Raw genomic sequence first — 13,255 nt, 5'->3', positions numbered from 1 at the left:
AGGAGGCCTGGTGGCACAGTGGTTAAGTGCTCAGCTGCTAACCGAAAGCTTGGCTGTAGAAACTGACTCCAACACTCTGAGATAGATGGGTCCCAGTCAAGAAAACCCTGGGGGCAGGTCTGCCCTGTCACGTGAGGTCATTATGAGTTGGGAGGGACTCAGCAGCACCCAACAGAAACTAAAGTTTGCCAACAGCCTGTTGAGTGAGAAGTAATGACGTTCCAGTCTTTTCTTTCCAGAACCAGTGGGATGTCTCAGGAAGGCAGTTACGGGAGGTGGACAATATCCAGCAGTGATGAAAGTGAGGATGAAAAACCCAAATTGGACAGGCCAGCGACCTCTTGTCTCCCCCACGCCCAACAGGGGACAGCCACAGAGCTCCGGTATACTTGTTCCGAGGCTCGGCAGGCCGCCCACAGAAGAAAAATGTCCCCCGTGAAGTTCAGCAGCACGGGGTCTGCTTCCGTCTCACCTCCCAAAAGGCCCAAGAGCGGCTCCCAGGAAGACCTCGGCTGGTGCCTCTCCAGTAGTGATGACGAGCAGGCTGCGAAAACGGGGGTCAAAGAGGAGAAAGGCCCTCCATCCTCCCCCCAAATCCAAGCAGAAAGGACTGGAAATCACGGCCCTCCCAGCCGGCACAAACTCCAAAAAGAGGAAGACGAGTATGAAACGTCGGGGGAAGGCCAGGACGTCTGGGACATGCTGATTAAAGGGAACCCTTTCCAGTTTTACCTCACTAGGGTCTCGGGGATTAAACTGAAGTACAACACCGGAGCCCTACACATCAAGGGTAAGACTGCTGAGGCTTCTGGGAGCTCTCAGATGCCACCTGGCAATGCGTTCCCCAGTCAAATGAGGGGCAGTCTAGACTGACCTCCAAGAGCTCCACTTTATGTTCTCATTTGTGGCATGGGGGAAAACAAAAAAACAATACTATTTTGACCAACAAATACAATAATTTGAGACTGAGCTGTTTTTTCTCGGAGGTCTCCTCTTGTCTTCATGCAGTGTTATTCTGTGCTAAACAATTAGAATTGTTTACTTTCTCAGAGTTTAAACTCCAGCCATAGAAATTCTCCTCAGTTGCGACATGGAACAACAGACCCTAACTCAGAGCATGGCTATAATGTGGAGAGTGAGGTAATACTAGGAGATGCTGAGGTGCTGCCTGGCTCAGAATAGGTCCCTTTTGAATGGCAGCTGTCCCAATCCAGGATCATGGTGATGAGGGTGTACTTCCTGTCAGGGCACAGTTTATGAGAAGTGAGCCTTCTGGCCTGTCTGAAGTCAAGCTTGAGTGGGTGCAAGGTGGGGCCTCTGTAGAAGTGGCCTGAGGGCCGGGAATGTGTTTAGAATTGTGGGTGCCTCTCCCCTATAAGGAGCCCTGGGGTGCCATGGGTTAAATATTGGACCACAAACCTCAAGGTCAGCACTTCAAACCCACCAACTGCTTTGCAGGAGAACAATGAGGCTGTCAGCTGTCCTCTGTCTTACAGGGTCTCTGTGAGTCAGAATTGACTCAACCGTAGGGGGTTTGGGGTTCAGCTTGGTCTCTCCCCTGTCACACACAGGACGTAAACTCCAGAGGAAACCCATGTGGCTTGTCAAGAGCTGGGAGGTTTCCTGAAGAGAAATAAAAATCCCGATGTCTGTGTGAAGAAGAACTTGTATCCTGACTGTCCTAATGAACAGTGTCTAGCATTGCCTGAGTCATTTAGTGCTGACGGTGCGGTTTTCATTTTGTGTTTCTTAAAGAGTAGATAATAAACATTGCTTGAAATGCACAGGGACATTTTTTTGGTCTGGAGTTTTATCAACTTTGCCGTCTAGTTTTGTCATAACTGTTCTCCTCTCTCTTGTCTAAACCAAAATCTGATTGGCAGTAACCATTCAGTCATTAATTCATTACCCCAATACTTATTCATTACCCCAGCACATTTTACCCTGAGTGTGAATTTGATTTATACCTTTTGTCTCCTCAGATATTTTATCTCCTCTGTTTGGAACACTTGTTTCTTCAGCTCAGGTGAGTTGAGAGTCTAGTTGCTTTTTCTTGGGGTAAAAGGGGACACATAATACAAGAAAGGCAAGAGGTGGGCCCTGTGTTTCGATCTTGTACAAGTTCCCTGAGATGGCATCAAGAACCACAGTTACAGGAACCCCAACCAATGACCCAGAACAGGAAGGCCATGACCAGCTTGGGCCTCAGGACTGATCAAAAAGGTAGTTTGGGAATTCCAGCTTGAGAGTCATCTTTTTGGTGAACCTGGTCATCTCTTGGGACCTGGGGAGAGATGGGTAGAGAGCTGAAGTTCAAGTCAAGTTTGCTATAGAGAAATAGGTAACAAAATGTGCTGCACCAACCAGAAAGACATGTCTGAGTACAATTTGGGAATATGTGTGTATGTGTAGCGGATCCATCTGCCAGTACTGCTGTTCCAGGCTCAGGCACAGAAGTAGGCAGAACACAGGTCACATCCCTAGAGAATGCCCAGCTTCCTGTATCTATCAGGTTGTGCTTGGCCTTGGGTGAATTCTCGAGTGTTCTCTTAGCTAGGTTGAGTGACTCAGTCCAGAGGATTAAGGGTTACCCACACATGACTTCATTCTTCTTGGATCAACTATCAACACTCACGGAAACAGCAGTCAAGAGATCAAACTACGTATGGCATTAGGCAGATCTGCTGCACAAGACATAATAAAGTACTGAAGAGCAAAGATGTCAGCTTGAGGACTAAAGTGCGCCTGACCCAAGCCATGGTATTTTCAATAACCTCATATGCATGCAAAAGCTGGCCAGTGAATAAGGAAGACCATAGAAGAATTGATGCCTTTGAGTTATGGTGTTGGAGGAGAATATTGAAAGTGCCATGGGTTGCCAAAAGAACCAATAGCTCTGTTTTGGAAGAAGTGCAGCCAGAGTGCTCCCTTAGAGGCCAAGATGGCCAAACTTCGTCTCTCATACTTTGGACATATTGTCAGGAGGAACCAGTCGCTGGAGAAGGATATCATGTTTGTTAAAGTGTAGGGTCAGAGAAAAAGAGGAAGACCCCCAACAAGATGGATTGGCCAAGTGGCAGCATCGATGGACTCAAGCGTGGCAACAATAGTGATGTTGGCCCAGGATTGTTTCATTTGCTGTGCATAAGGTCACTATGGGTCAGTACCAACTCTATGGCACCTAACAACAACAACAACACATGGTCATGAACCACTGAGAGCAAGACCCGTGTGCACTTGTGGTCAAGACGTCATTTTCATAATGAACCCCTGGTAAGGTGCTGAAGGATAAACACTGGACTGTGAACCACAAGGTCAGCAGTTCAAACCCACCAACTTCTCCTCAGAAGCCTTGTATAGGGTTGCTATGAGTCAGAACTGACTTGACAGCACTTAATAGCAACAGCAAGTGGATTCTCAGCCCCCCAGAGGCCTGTGTACTGAGCAGGTAAGTAAGTTGGGCTGAGGGGATTTGAACTACTGACCTTGTGGTTAGCAGTCCAGTGTTTACCCTACAGTGCCACCAGCGTCCGTGGAAGTAATATCATAATGTATCATTTAGCCATGCACATGCCCAGATGGTATGTATAGAACCATTCCTTTTATTCCAAGATCTATTTCAGCCAGACAGCAGACAGGTCTATGAAGTGAACAAGAACCCTCATGAGGAACATTCTCCTCAAGACAAGTAACTATTTGAAATCAAAAGGACAGTATTTGCCCCCCAAACCAAGCTTTGAAACCAGGAAGGGGCAGGAAAGAAGGAGTGAATATATAAGGAACCCCCAGGGAGGAAATTTAAGACTGCAATTAAGATTGAAGGAATTGCAACTAATGTTAAGAAACCAAAGGTATATAAATCATTGAATGGAAAATTGATTTGCTCTGTAAACTTTAACCCAAACCATAATTTTATTGCTTTTTAAATTTTTATTGTGAATTGAGTGAAAGTTTACAGGTCCGATCATCAGTTTTACATTCAACAAATCATACACTTTGCTTCATTATAATGATTAATTATAGTCCCTCCAAGTACCATCAGTTAACAGTATTTCTCTTTTTATTTATTTTTTAACACTTGGGCGTATATAATAATTTAAACCACCAAAGGGCACATTCTGCAAGTCTGCCTCCTAGCCACCAGCTCTCAGTCCCTCTCTTCCCATGAATCTAGAGTCCTCAGCTGCTCCCTCTCTCCATGTCCCCATCTCTGCCTCCATCTCTGGTGTCGCTGCTTCTCTGGATAAGGTCCCACATTCTGCTTGTGCTCTTCTCCCTTGATGGTCCTAGGGTCCTCTGTTTCTGGACTGTAAGATTAACTGCTGGTGGTTGTGGTGTGCTGCAGAGTCGGTTCCGACTCATAGCAACCCTGTACAAAGTTTCTGAAGCTATAAATCTTTATGGGAGCAGAAAGCCTCATCTTTCCCCCGTGGACTGTCTGGTAGTTTCAAACTGCTGACCCTGAGGTTAGTAGTCCAATTCGTAACCATTATGCTACCAGAGCTACTACTCCCCTGTTTTTAAGTTTTATAAAACTTCTACCTTTACAATTGTGACAGTCATAATTAGTCATGATACTAATCACTCACTATTGAATCATATGAATCTTATCCCCATTTATTTTTACTAGACCCACCCATCTAGAGAAGATGGAACTACTTAGTAAGTAGAGAACTTAGTTAAGTACACAACTGCTTAGTTAAGTATAGAACTACTTAATGGGAACTCTATCTTTCCATCCCCGCCCTCACCCCCACACACTCTTAAACTAAACTCCCTCTTGAAACCTTGTAAGCCAGTCACTCGTGCCTTTATCGCCCCTTCATTTTAAGTAGCTAATATCTTAAGTTGCTTGTCCCTATCTACCCTGTGTACAGAGGGGATAGCATTGATTTGATGTGAAGACTCCTTCCCTCTCTGTTGGTATTTTGAGCTACTGTATCCATGAGTATAGGTCAAGTTCATCAAATTATAGCAATTTACACTCATTTTCTTTATCAAAAAAATGTTTGTATTCCTCTAGTCAAGTTCTGATTATCAAGCCATCGAGGCTAGGTCAAATGGGTACTGTCTGCAAGTTTGGGTGTTCTTGTGCATCGCCCCTCACTTCATATCAGCTGGATGCTTCAGTCTCAGTTCTAGCCCTCTATGGCTATGTCCTTGTCCGTGGGCTGAGGAATCCCCAGGTCTCACTACACTTTGGACCAACCAGCCCTTCCTCTTTTTCTCTCATCTCCAAGTCAACGGGAGTCTATGCAACGTGGTTGAACTCAGCCAGCCCATTTCTTCATTGCTGCCTTTTCCCCTATTCCACTCACCAGTAGACCAGTGTGGTCACCAGCAACTTTATGTGCCTGCTCATATGGTCCCTTTGAGTTTCAGTCTTAGACAGGGGGTTTGTCCGAAGGGACTTGATTGCTTACCTTGATAACTTCCTGGTGAACCACTTGCTTTTTCTTGTAGTAGCCAACTTTAACCCAAACTATAATTTTAAAAAAATGGATGCATTTCAAGGTTCTTAATATTTATAGCAGCATTACTGTTCCAGTTTTAAGTCATATATGTAACATATGATTATTAGAGTTTCTTTCAATTTAATAACCAAACAGTTCTCATAGGTTACATGGCTGAATTATCAGTGATATTGTTAACTTTTCTTTTCCCCCCTTCTAGTTTAACTACTGCTTCGATGTGGACTGGCTGGTAAAACAGTACCCACCAGAGTTCAGGTTAGTCCTGTAGACTAGACAAGATCATAAGAGGATCTCTTACTCAAATTATGTTTCCTGTAGTTTGCTGTTATTAGATGCCATTGTGTCAACTGTCAACTTACGGCAACCCTGTACAACCGGAAACACTTTCCAGTCCTGCCCCTTCCCCATGATCAGTTGCAGATCAGACGATGTGATCCATAGGGTTAATTTCTTGGCTGATTTTCAAAGGGGATATGCAGGGCCTTCTGTTCTCCAGATTACGGAAGTAATAGATTTTTCCATCTGTCTGCTGTTCTTCAGGCTTGTGTTAGACAGTGCAGACCAAGTAAAAGTGACAGTGCCCACTAGTGGAGCCTGAAGGTAATAGCCATTTGATGGAGGAACATACACATTAGAAGGGCAGAGCCCTCAAACTCCTGGGTGCAGTTAGCACACCAGATTTCAGAAACCGTCACCAACACTGGATAATTTGCTACTGCAATTTCCCAAGCAGTGTTGACGCCTAGGGCTCGTATTTGATCTGGAACACAGAGAATTCATTTCAGCTGCATGTATCTGCAAACCAAAGTCACAATGTTTTAAACAAGAGAAAAATTCGTTTCTCCAATCCAAGAAGTCCAGATGATTCCCACCTGGTTGTCAGGAACTTTTGCTACCCCTCTGTCTTCTGTCCCACCATCCTGTTCGTGACTTTGATCTTTAGGCTGCTATCCTTACCTCATGGACCCGGTGGCTGCAAGAGCTCCAAATCATGTTCCAGGAAGCAGGGGAAGGGGAGAAGGACCAGAGGGCCTGTGTCTCAGCTACACCCACTCTCAGCAGCCTCCTGGAAGTGCCCCACAGCACCTGCGTATAATTTATTGAGCAGAGTTCAATCCATTGACTGTAATCAACTCTTACAAGAAGCTAAACATGTAGTCTTTTCGCTGAGCACATCGGAACCTGAATAAAATCTGGGCTTTCTTAGAAAGAGACGGGAGAATGGACTTCAAGAGTCAGCAAACAGCCTCTGCCACAGGTTCCTCCTGACCACGTGTCTCTTAGAATCGCTTGAATGCAATCTGGTTTTCTTCTCTTTACTGTTCAAAGAATTGATGGCTCCTCTGTCTCACAGACATTGGAATCCAGTTGTTGTCCCTTTAGCATGTCAGCAAAGTAACTACAATTCCTTGCCTTATTCTTAGTCTCTGTGGTCATTGGAACAGAAGAGTCGCCCCCATCGTTACTGAACGTATCTCTGCAAACCCGTCAAGAGCATTGTAAAAACCAAACCAACCAACATACAAAAACTGAACGACCTAAATTGCAACTTTAGGTAAAATCTAAAACTTTGTATACAGAAAACTTCAAACTACAAGGGTTTGCACGCTATCCTATTATTATTCAGCCTCTGCCCTTTTATGATAGTGTGGAGCCAGTAGATGCGAAGGCATTGATCATTAGATATCTTTTAGTCTTTCTGAATTTCAGTGTATTTGCACAGCGCTAACTACTTGCCCTTTGGGACCAGAAAAGATCATTTCATGAGGACTTTCTTGAGTCCCAGCCCCTCTGTGTCACAGCAAAGCTAACTTATTCAGTTCATGAGCATCATTCTGGGCTGTCCCTGTACCTGGTCACTCCTGAGGCCAGAGCTAGCACTGAACCCCGCACGAGCTAGCCTGAACCCTGCATGAGCCCCAATTCACGAAAGACCTAGTTTGAATTCTTCTCATCTCTTCTCAGGAAGAAACCAATACTGCTTGTCCATGGCGATAAACGAGAGGCTAAGGCTCATCTCCATGCTGAGGCAAAGCCATACGAGAACGTTTCCCTCTGCCAGGTAAGCTGCTTATACTGCCACTCAACGACATCATGCTTAGTCTGAAAATTGCAAGGAAATGTACACATACCGTCCACCCTCCTACTTAGGCAGAAATACACTGACGGAGGATGGTGGTGGTTGTGTGCTGTGGGCTCAATTCTGACTCATTGCAACCCTGTATTGGTTCCCAGGGCTGTAAATCTTTACAGGAGCAGAAAGCCTTATCTTTCTTCCGAGGAGTGGCTAATAGATTTGAACTGCTAGCCTTACCTTATGGTTAGCAGTGCAGCTTGTCATCCAATATGCTACCATGGCTCTTAGACAGATAGGCGGGTTCATCAAAAAGTACTGCTAGGCACAGGTGAATTCTAAACAAAACATGTTTCAACATGTGTGTGATCAGTGGATGACTGCCTACACGTTCTCATAGTAATACCTTTGTCTTAGTGTCTTAGAAGTCCTGGTGGGGTGCTGTAGCATCAATACTGGACTGTGAACCACAATGTTTAGTGGTTCAAACCCACCAGCCACTCCTCGGAAACCAGGGTCACTGTGAGTTGGAATTGACCCCTCAGCACTTAACAACAACAACAATGTCTCTTACTAGGCTTTCAAAAAAACAGGGCAGTTCAAGGCCGAGAAGTCAGTTGAGCAGCTTTTGGAGACTGTTTTGGGGACTCCAAAGGGATAATCTTGATAGCTTTCTTCTAAGTACACAAGACAGTCTCAGGAGTTTATCATGAATAAGTTTTGAGAAAATTGAAAACTACATTGGTGGAAAAGTTGTGCCATGGGATTTTTTTCCCATCCCAACAATTCCTCGAGGGTAGCAAGGGCTGTCCTACAAGAATTTTGTTGGGAAGCCTTCCCTATCTGTCTTCTAGCCCTGATCTTGCCCTTCAGACTTCGTGTGCACTCTTGGGGAACTCTGAATATTGATCACTGTGTAAGCCAGAGATCTCCGTTTAAGGCTTTGTACAGTGTTGTTTGATTTATTTATTTTTGACATCTAAAGAAATTAGGTTTCTCATTCCTAATTACTGTTATTAAAAATGCAGTATGTACTGAATCATTCTGAGTAGCTCAGAAGATCAGTGGTTTCTGAGTAGCTCAAAAGATCAGTGTTTTTTTTTGTTGTTGGTATTTTTTTTTTACAAAGTTTGTGGATGCAATTTCAAAGGCTGTCTTGTTGTTCAAGGGCTTGATCACTAGAGGGTGGTATGAAATTTAAAAATAAAAGTTGGCCTGAGCTCTTTAAATTTAATTGCCTGAAAATTGCCTTTAAATAGGAACTCTGGTAGTGTAGTGTTTATGAGTCAGGCTGCTAACCTCAGGTCATCAGTTTGAAACTACCAGCCATTCCCCAGGAGAAAGATGAGCCTTTCTGCTCCCGTAGAGATTTACAGCCTTGGAAACCCTATGCAGGATTGCTGTGAGAGGTGTTTCTGTTGGTAGGCAGGCACTGACCGCATGCTCTGTGCTCACGGTCTTGTTTCAATGCCCACGTCCTCTTCTTGTCTCGGTCCCCGGGTGGTATAAACCACCACCACCACAAATAAGTCTATGGAGTCTTGGTGTGGCGCTGTGAGTTAATTTACTGGACTGCAAGGTCAGTTTGAACCACAAGGTTAGTGGTTCAAGCTCTCCAGCCGCACCTCGGAAACCCTATACAGGATTGCTGTAAATCAGAACTTACTCAACAGCACTTAACAACAATAGGAGCAAATAAATCTATACTAGTTGAAATTTTAAAAAGAAATAAATTATATATATTTTTTCATCCTAGGCAAAGTTGGATATTGCATTTGGAACACACCACACGTAAGCAATTTTATGAACTGTGCTTTTGGTGGGGAGCGGGGAGTAGGAGGACAGCTGATAGAATTTTACTAGATCAAAGGATGTTGTTGCCAAAAGTGCCCTTAGAAGGTGCTGGCTGTGCTGGGAGAAATTAAACTATTAGAGAAGGAGAGTGGGGAATTTTTTAGCATCTTCAAGACATGTTACTGAGACTGACTCTCAACGTTAAAGTATAAGATCTGTGGTTCCATGGTTTCTGCCTGTGTTGCAAACATGCCTTATTAGGTTCCTGAATCAATGATGTAGAATTATGGATAGATCAGCTACTTGCTGTGAATGAGCACGCACTACTTTATAAAAGGTTATCAGCATGAAAGGCATTTGAACATGGCCCTTTTAGCCCAGGCATGGTTTTGTGATTGGATGGGATTATGCAAATAAGGTACATAGAACACAAGGGGATTGGGCAGCTTGCTAGCAATGCAAATAAGGTCCATAGAACCCTTGTATGGGGTGGAGGTGGGGGGGTGGGGTAACAATGCAAATAAGGTGTGTGGAATCCTAACTAGTAGATGTTGTTGTTGTTGTTAAGTGCCGTCGAGTCGGTTCCGACCCATAGTGACCCTGTACAGGGTTTCCAAGGGTGTAAATCTTTACGGGAGTAGAAAGTCTCATCTTTCTCCCGCGGAGCTGCTGGTAGTTTCGAACCGCTGACCTTAAGGTTCGCAGCCCGATTCGTAACCACTACGCTACCAGAGCTCCTAACTAGTAGATAGGTGGGTCTATTTTGCCATCCTGCTAGCCCTAAAAAGAGAGACATTCCCAGAGCAGAAAGGGGCCTCACTACTACAAAGAAAAAAGAGCTGGGAGGAGAGCATATCCTGGGCTTCTGTGTTAAGAATCTTCTAGATCCAACAATAAACACAGGTCTGGGAACCACATGGTTAGTGGTTCAAGTTTGGCAGCCACGCCACAAAAAAAAAAAATGAAGCTTTCTGCCCCTGCAAAGATTTGTTGTTAAGTGCCATCGAGCCAGTGCTGAGGAGCTGCTGATGGGTTTGTACAGCACCACACCAGAAATCCACGTAACAGGTTCTAAAAATGTGAAAAAGAGCTGAGGGCTATTTTCAGTGTCTTTATAAATTACTTGTTGCTGAATAGGACTTATCAGATGAATGCGAGGGATCCTCATCTTCCTTCTAGACAAGTCTTGGAAATGGACAACTTCCTGCTTCAGGCACCGTCCTTCAGGGGTCTGTTTCTAGGGCAACAGAAGAAGCTCCTAGGAGGGGGTGGACCCTGAGTTCACAGTGACCTGAAATAATGATGGCATTGGGTTCACCTTTGTATTGGGATGTGTGAGTCTACATCTATGTATGTCTACATCTGTGTGAATCTACATCTGTGTGAGTCTGCCTCTGTGTACATCTACATCTGTGTGAGTCTACATCTGTGTATGTCTACCTCTGTGTAAGTTACCTCTGTGTACGTCTACATCTGTGTGAGTCTACACCAGAATCTCACCCTTCTACAGAGACTATCTAGTTACCACGCATGACCCACTTTCCGGTGTCACTGTGTCTACCAGTCAGCCCTCATCGGTACCTTCAGTCCAACAGAGGGTAGAGTTTGAGGATGGTTGAGCTTGAACACCCAAGCATCCAGCCTGAGCATGAATTATTCTTTCGATAGCACCAAGCTTACAAGGTATGAATTTTAGTCAGGATTGTACAATGTGTCATCCTGCATGGGCAGTTCAGCTTCCTACGCGTGCCTGGTTCTCTCATAGGATGCACTGTGGGGGACAGGGAGAACCAATGAGTTTGAGTTACGCTATTGGAGAAGAATCGTAAAAACATCATGGACTGCCAGAAGAACAAACAAATCTGTGTTGGAAAAAGCATAGCCCAGAATGCTCCCTGTAAGCAAGGATGGCCAGACTTCATCTCTCGTACTTTGAACATGTTATCAGGAGGAACCCGTCCCTAGAGAAGGACACCATGCATGGTAAAGTGGAGCTTCAGCTTGAAGACCCTCAACAAGATGGATTGATGCAGTGGCAGCAACAGTGGGCTCAAACAGAACAGCAGTTGTGGGGTTGGCATAAGACCTGGGCAGTATTTTGGTTTTTTTGTGCGTTGGAGCACAATACCACCTCTGCCCTTTAGAGTCTCTCTGAGTTGAATTAACTCAACAGCAGTGACTTTTTTCGTGGTCACCCTGGTTTCCATGCTGGCCCACATTCTGGGCAGGCAGTTGGCACTGTGTGTACAGAGACAGTAACAGAGAGAGGGGCTGCCCTGCGCTGCCGTCTGTCTCCCCAGGAGCGTCTGAGGAGGGTGCGGAAGCTCCACTGCGCCTGCATGGGCTCTCTGTATTTAATGCTCCTCGTAGGTTTATTTGGTCATTCCCATCCACTTTCTAGATGAGAAGCTGTTGTCCAAGGGACCGAAGCAAAGTGTCCGTGGTGGAGGCAGAACTAGAACCCAGGCATTCTAATTTTAGTTTTTACCCTGTGGTCTGCTCACTGCCAAGATTCCTTACATTGTTTCCCTTTATCTCCTGCCCGCCACTGCACACTCCGGCAGATCGAACCCAACAGAGAGTTCTTGACCCAGAGTTTTAAGTGCCTCAGGATGTCACTGTACCCTTTCCCACCTATAGAAGCTGTAACCACCTGTGAAAATCCAGTGTCTTGTAGAGAACTAAGCTTCTGTCTCAATATCACTTTTGGCTGCTTGTTTTAAAGTGCATTAAGAACTACTCATTAAATACCTCTCATGTTCGTGAGCCACCGCTCTGAGGGACGGGAAGGAAAGTGGGCTTTTATCTGTGGCGGTTCTTAGTCTTACGGTGAGAGAAGCAGGACAAACCCGTGAACTAGAAATAGAGAAGAGAGACTAGTAGCTCGTGGTGGTGGGATGGACCCTCCACAACCCAGCAGAGAGCCATGCAGCAGACGGCACGTGGCAGGCAGTGTTTGAGAGGTGTTTCTGTTGGTAGGCAGGCACTGACCGCATGCTCTGTGCTCACGGTCTTGTTTCAGTGCCCACGTCCTCTTCTTGTCTCGGTCCCCGGGTGGTATAAACCACCACCACCACAAATAAGTCTATGGAGTCTTGGTGTGGCGCTGTGAGTTAATTTACTGGACTGCAAGGTCAGTTTGAACCACAAGGTTAGTGGTTCAAGCTCTCCAGCCGCACCTCGGAAACCCTATACAGGATTGCTGTAAATCAGAACTTACTCAACAGCACTTAACAACAATAGGAGCAAATAAATCTATACTAGTTGAAATTTTAAAAAGAAATAAATTATATATATTTTTTCATCCTAGGCAAAGTTGGATATTGCATTTGGAACACACCACACGTAAGCAATTTTATGAACTGTGCTTTTGGTGGGGAGCGGGGAGTAGGAGGACAGCTGATAGAATTTTACTAGATCAAAGGATGTTGTTGCCAAAAGTGCCCTTAGAAGGTGCTGGCTGTGCTGGGAGAAATTAAACTATTAGAGAAGGAGAGTGGGGAATTTTTTAGCATCTTCAAGACATGTTACTGAGACTGACTCTCAACGTTAAAGTATAAGATCTGTGGTTCCATGGTTTCTGCCTGTGTTGCAAACATGCCTTATTAGGTTCCTGAATCAATGATGTAGAATTATGGATAGATCAGCTACTTGCTGTGAATGAGCACGCACTACTTTATAAAAGGTTATCAGCATGAAAGGCATTTGAACATGGCCCTTTTAGCCCAGGCATGGTTTTGTGATTGGATGGGATTATGCAAATAAGGTACATAGAACACAAGGGGATTGGGCAGCTTGCTAGCAATGCAAATAAGGTCCATAGAACCCTTGTATGGGGTGGAGGTGGGGGGGTGGGGTAACAATGCAAATAAGGTGTGTGGAATCCTAACTAGTAGATGTTGTTGTTGTTGTT

General features: G+C 44.9%; 1 protein-coding gene across 1 annotated transcript in view; it reads left to right on the top strand.

Annotated features, from left to right (window-relative positions):
- Nucleotides 1–249: 249 nt before the first annotated feature.
- TDP1 (tyrosyl-DNA phosphodiesterase 1) overlaps nt 250–13,255 on the top strand; it is a 111,028-nt gene continuing 98,022 nt past the window's right edge. Inside the window, exons 1-5 of the mRNA XM_006839580.1 lie at nt 250–790; nt 1,983–2,026; nt 5,674–5,729; nt 7,440–7,536; nt 9,305–9,339. Of these exons, the coding sequence (XP_006839643.1) occupies nt 250–790; nt 1,983–2,026; nt 5,674–5,729; nt 7,440–7,536; nt 9,305–9,339 (773 nt within the window). The remainder of the gene's footprint in view (nt 791–1,982; nt 2,027–5,673; nt 5,730–7,439; nt 7,537–9,304; nt 9,340–13,255) is intronic.

The sequence above is a fragment of the Chrysochloris asiatica genome, unplaced genomic scaffold, assembly GCF_000296735.1.
Source record: "Chrysochloris asiatica unplaced genomic scaffold, ChrAsi1.0 scaffold00025, whole genome shotgun sequence".
Classification (NCBI taxonomy): domain Eukaryota; kingdom Metazoa; phylum Chordata; class Mammalia; order Afrosoricida; family Chrysochloridae; genus Chrysochloris; species Chrysochloris asiatica.
Note: the sequence above shows the minus strand (reverse complement) of the source record. Positions and strands in the feature narration are given on the sequence as shown.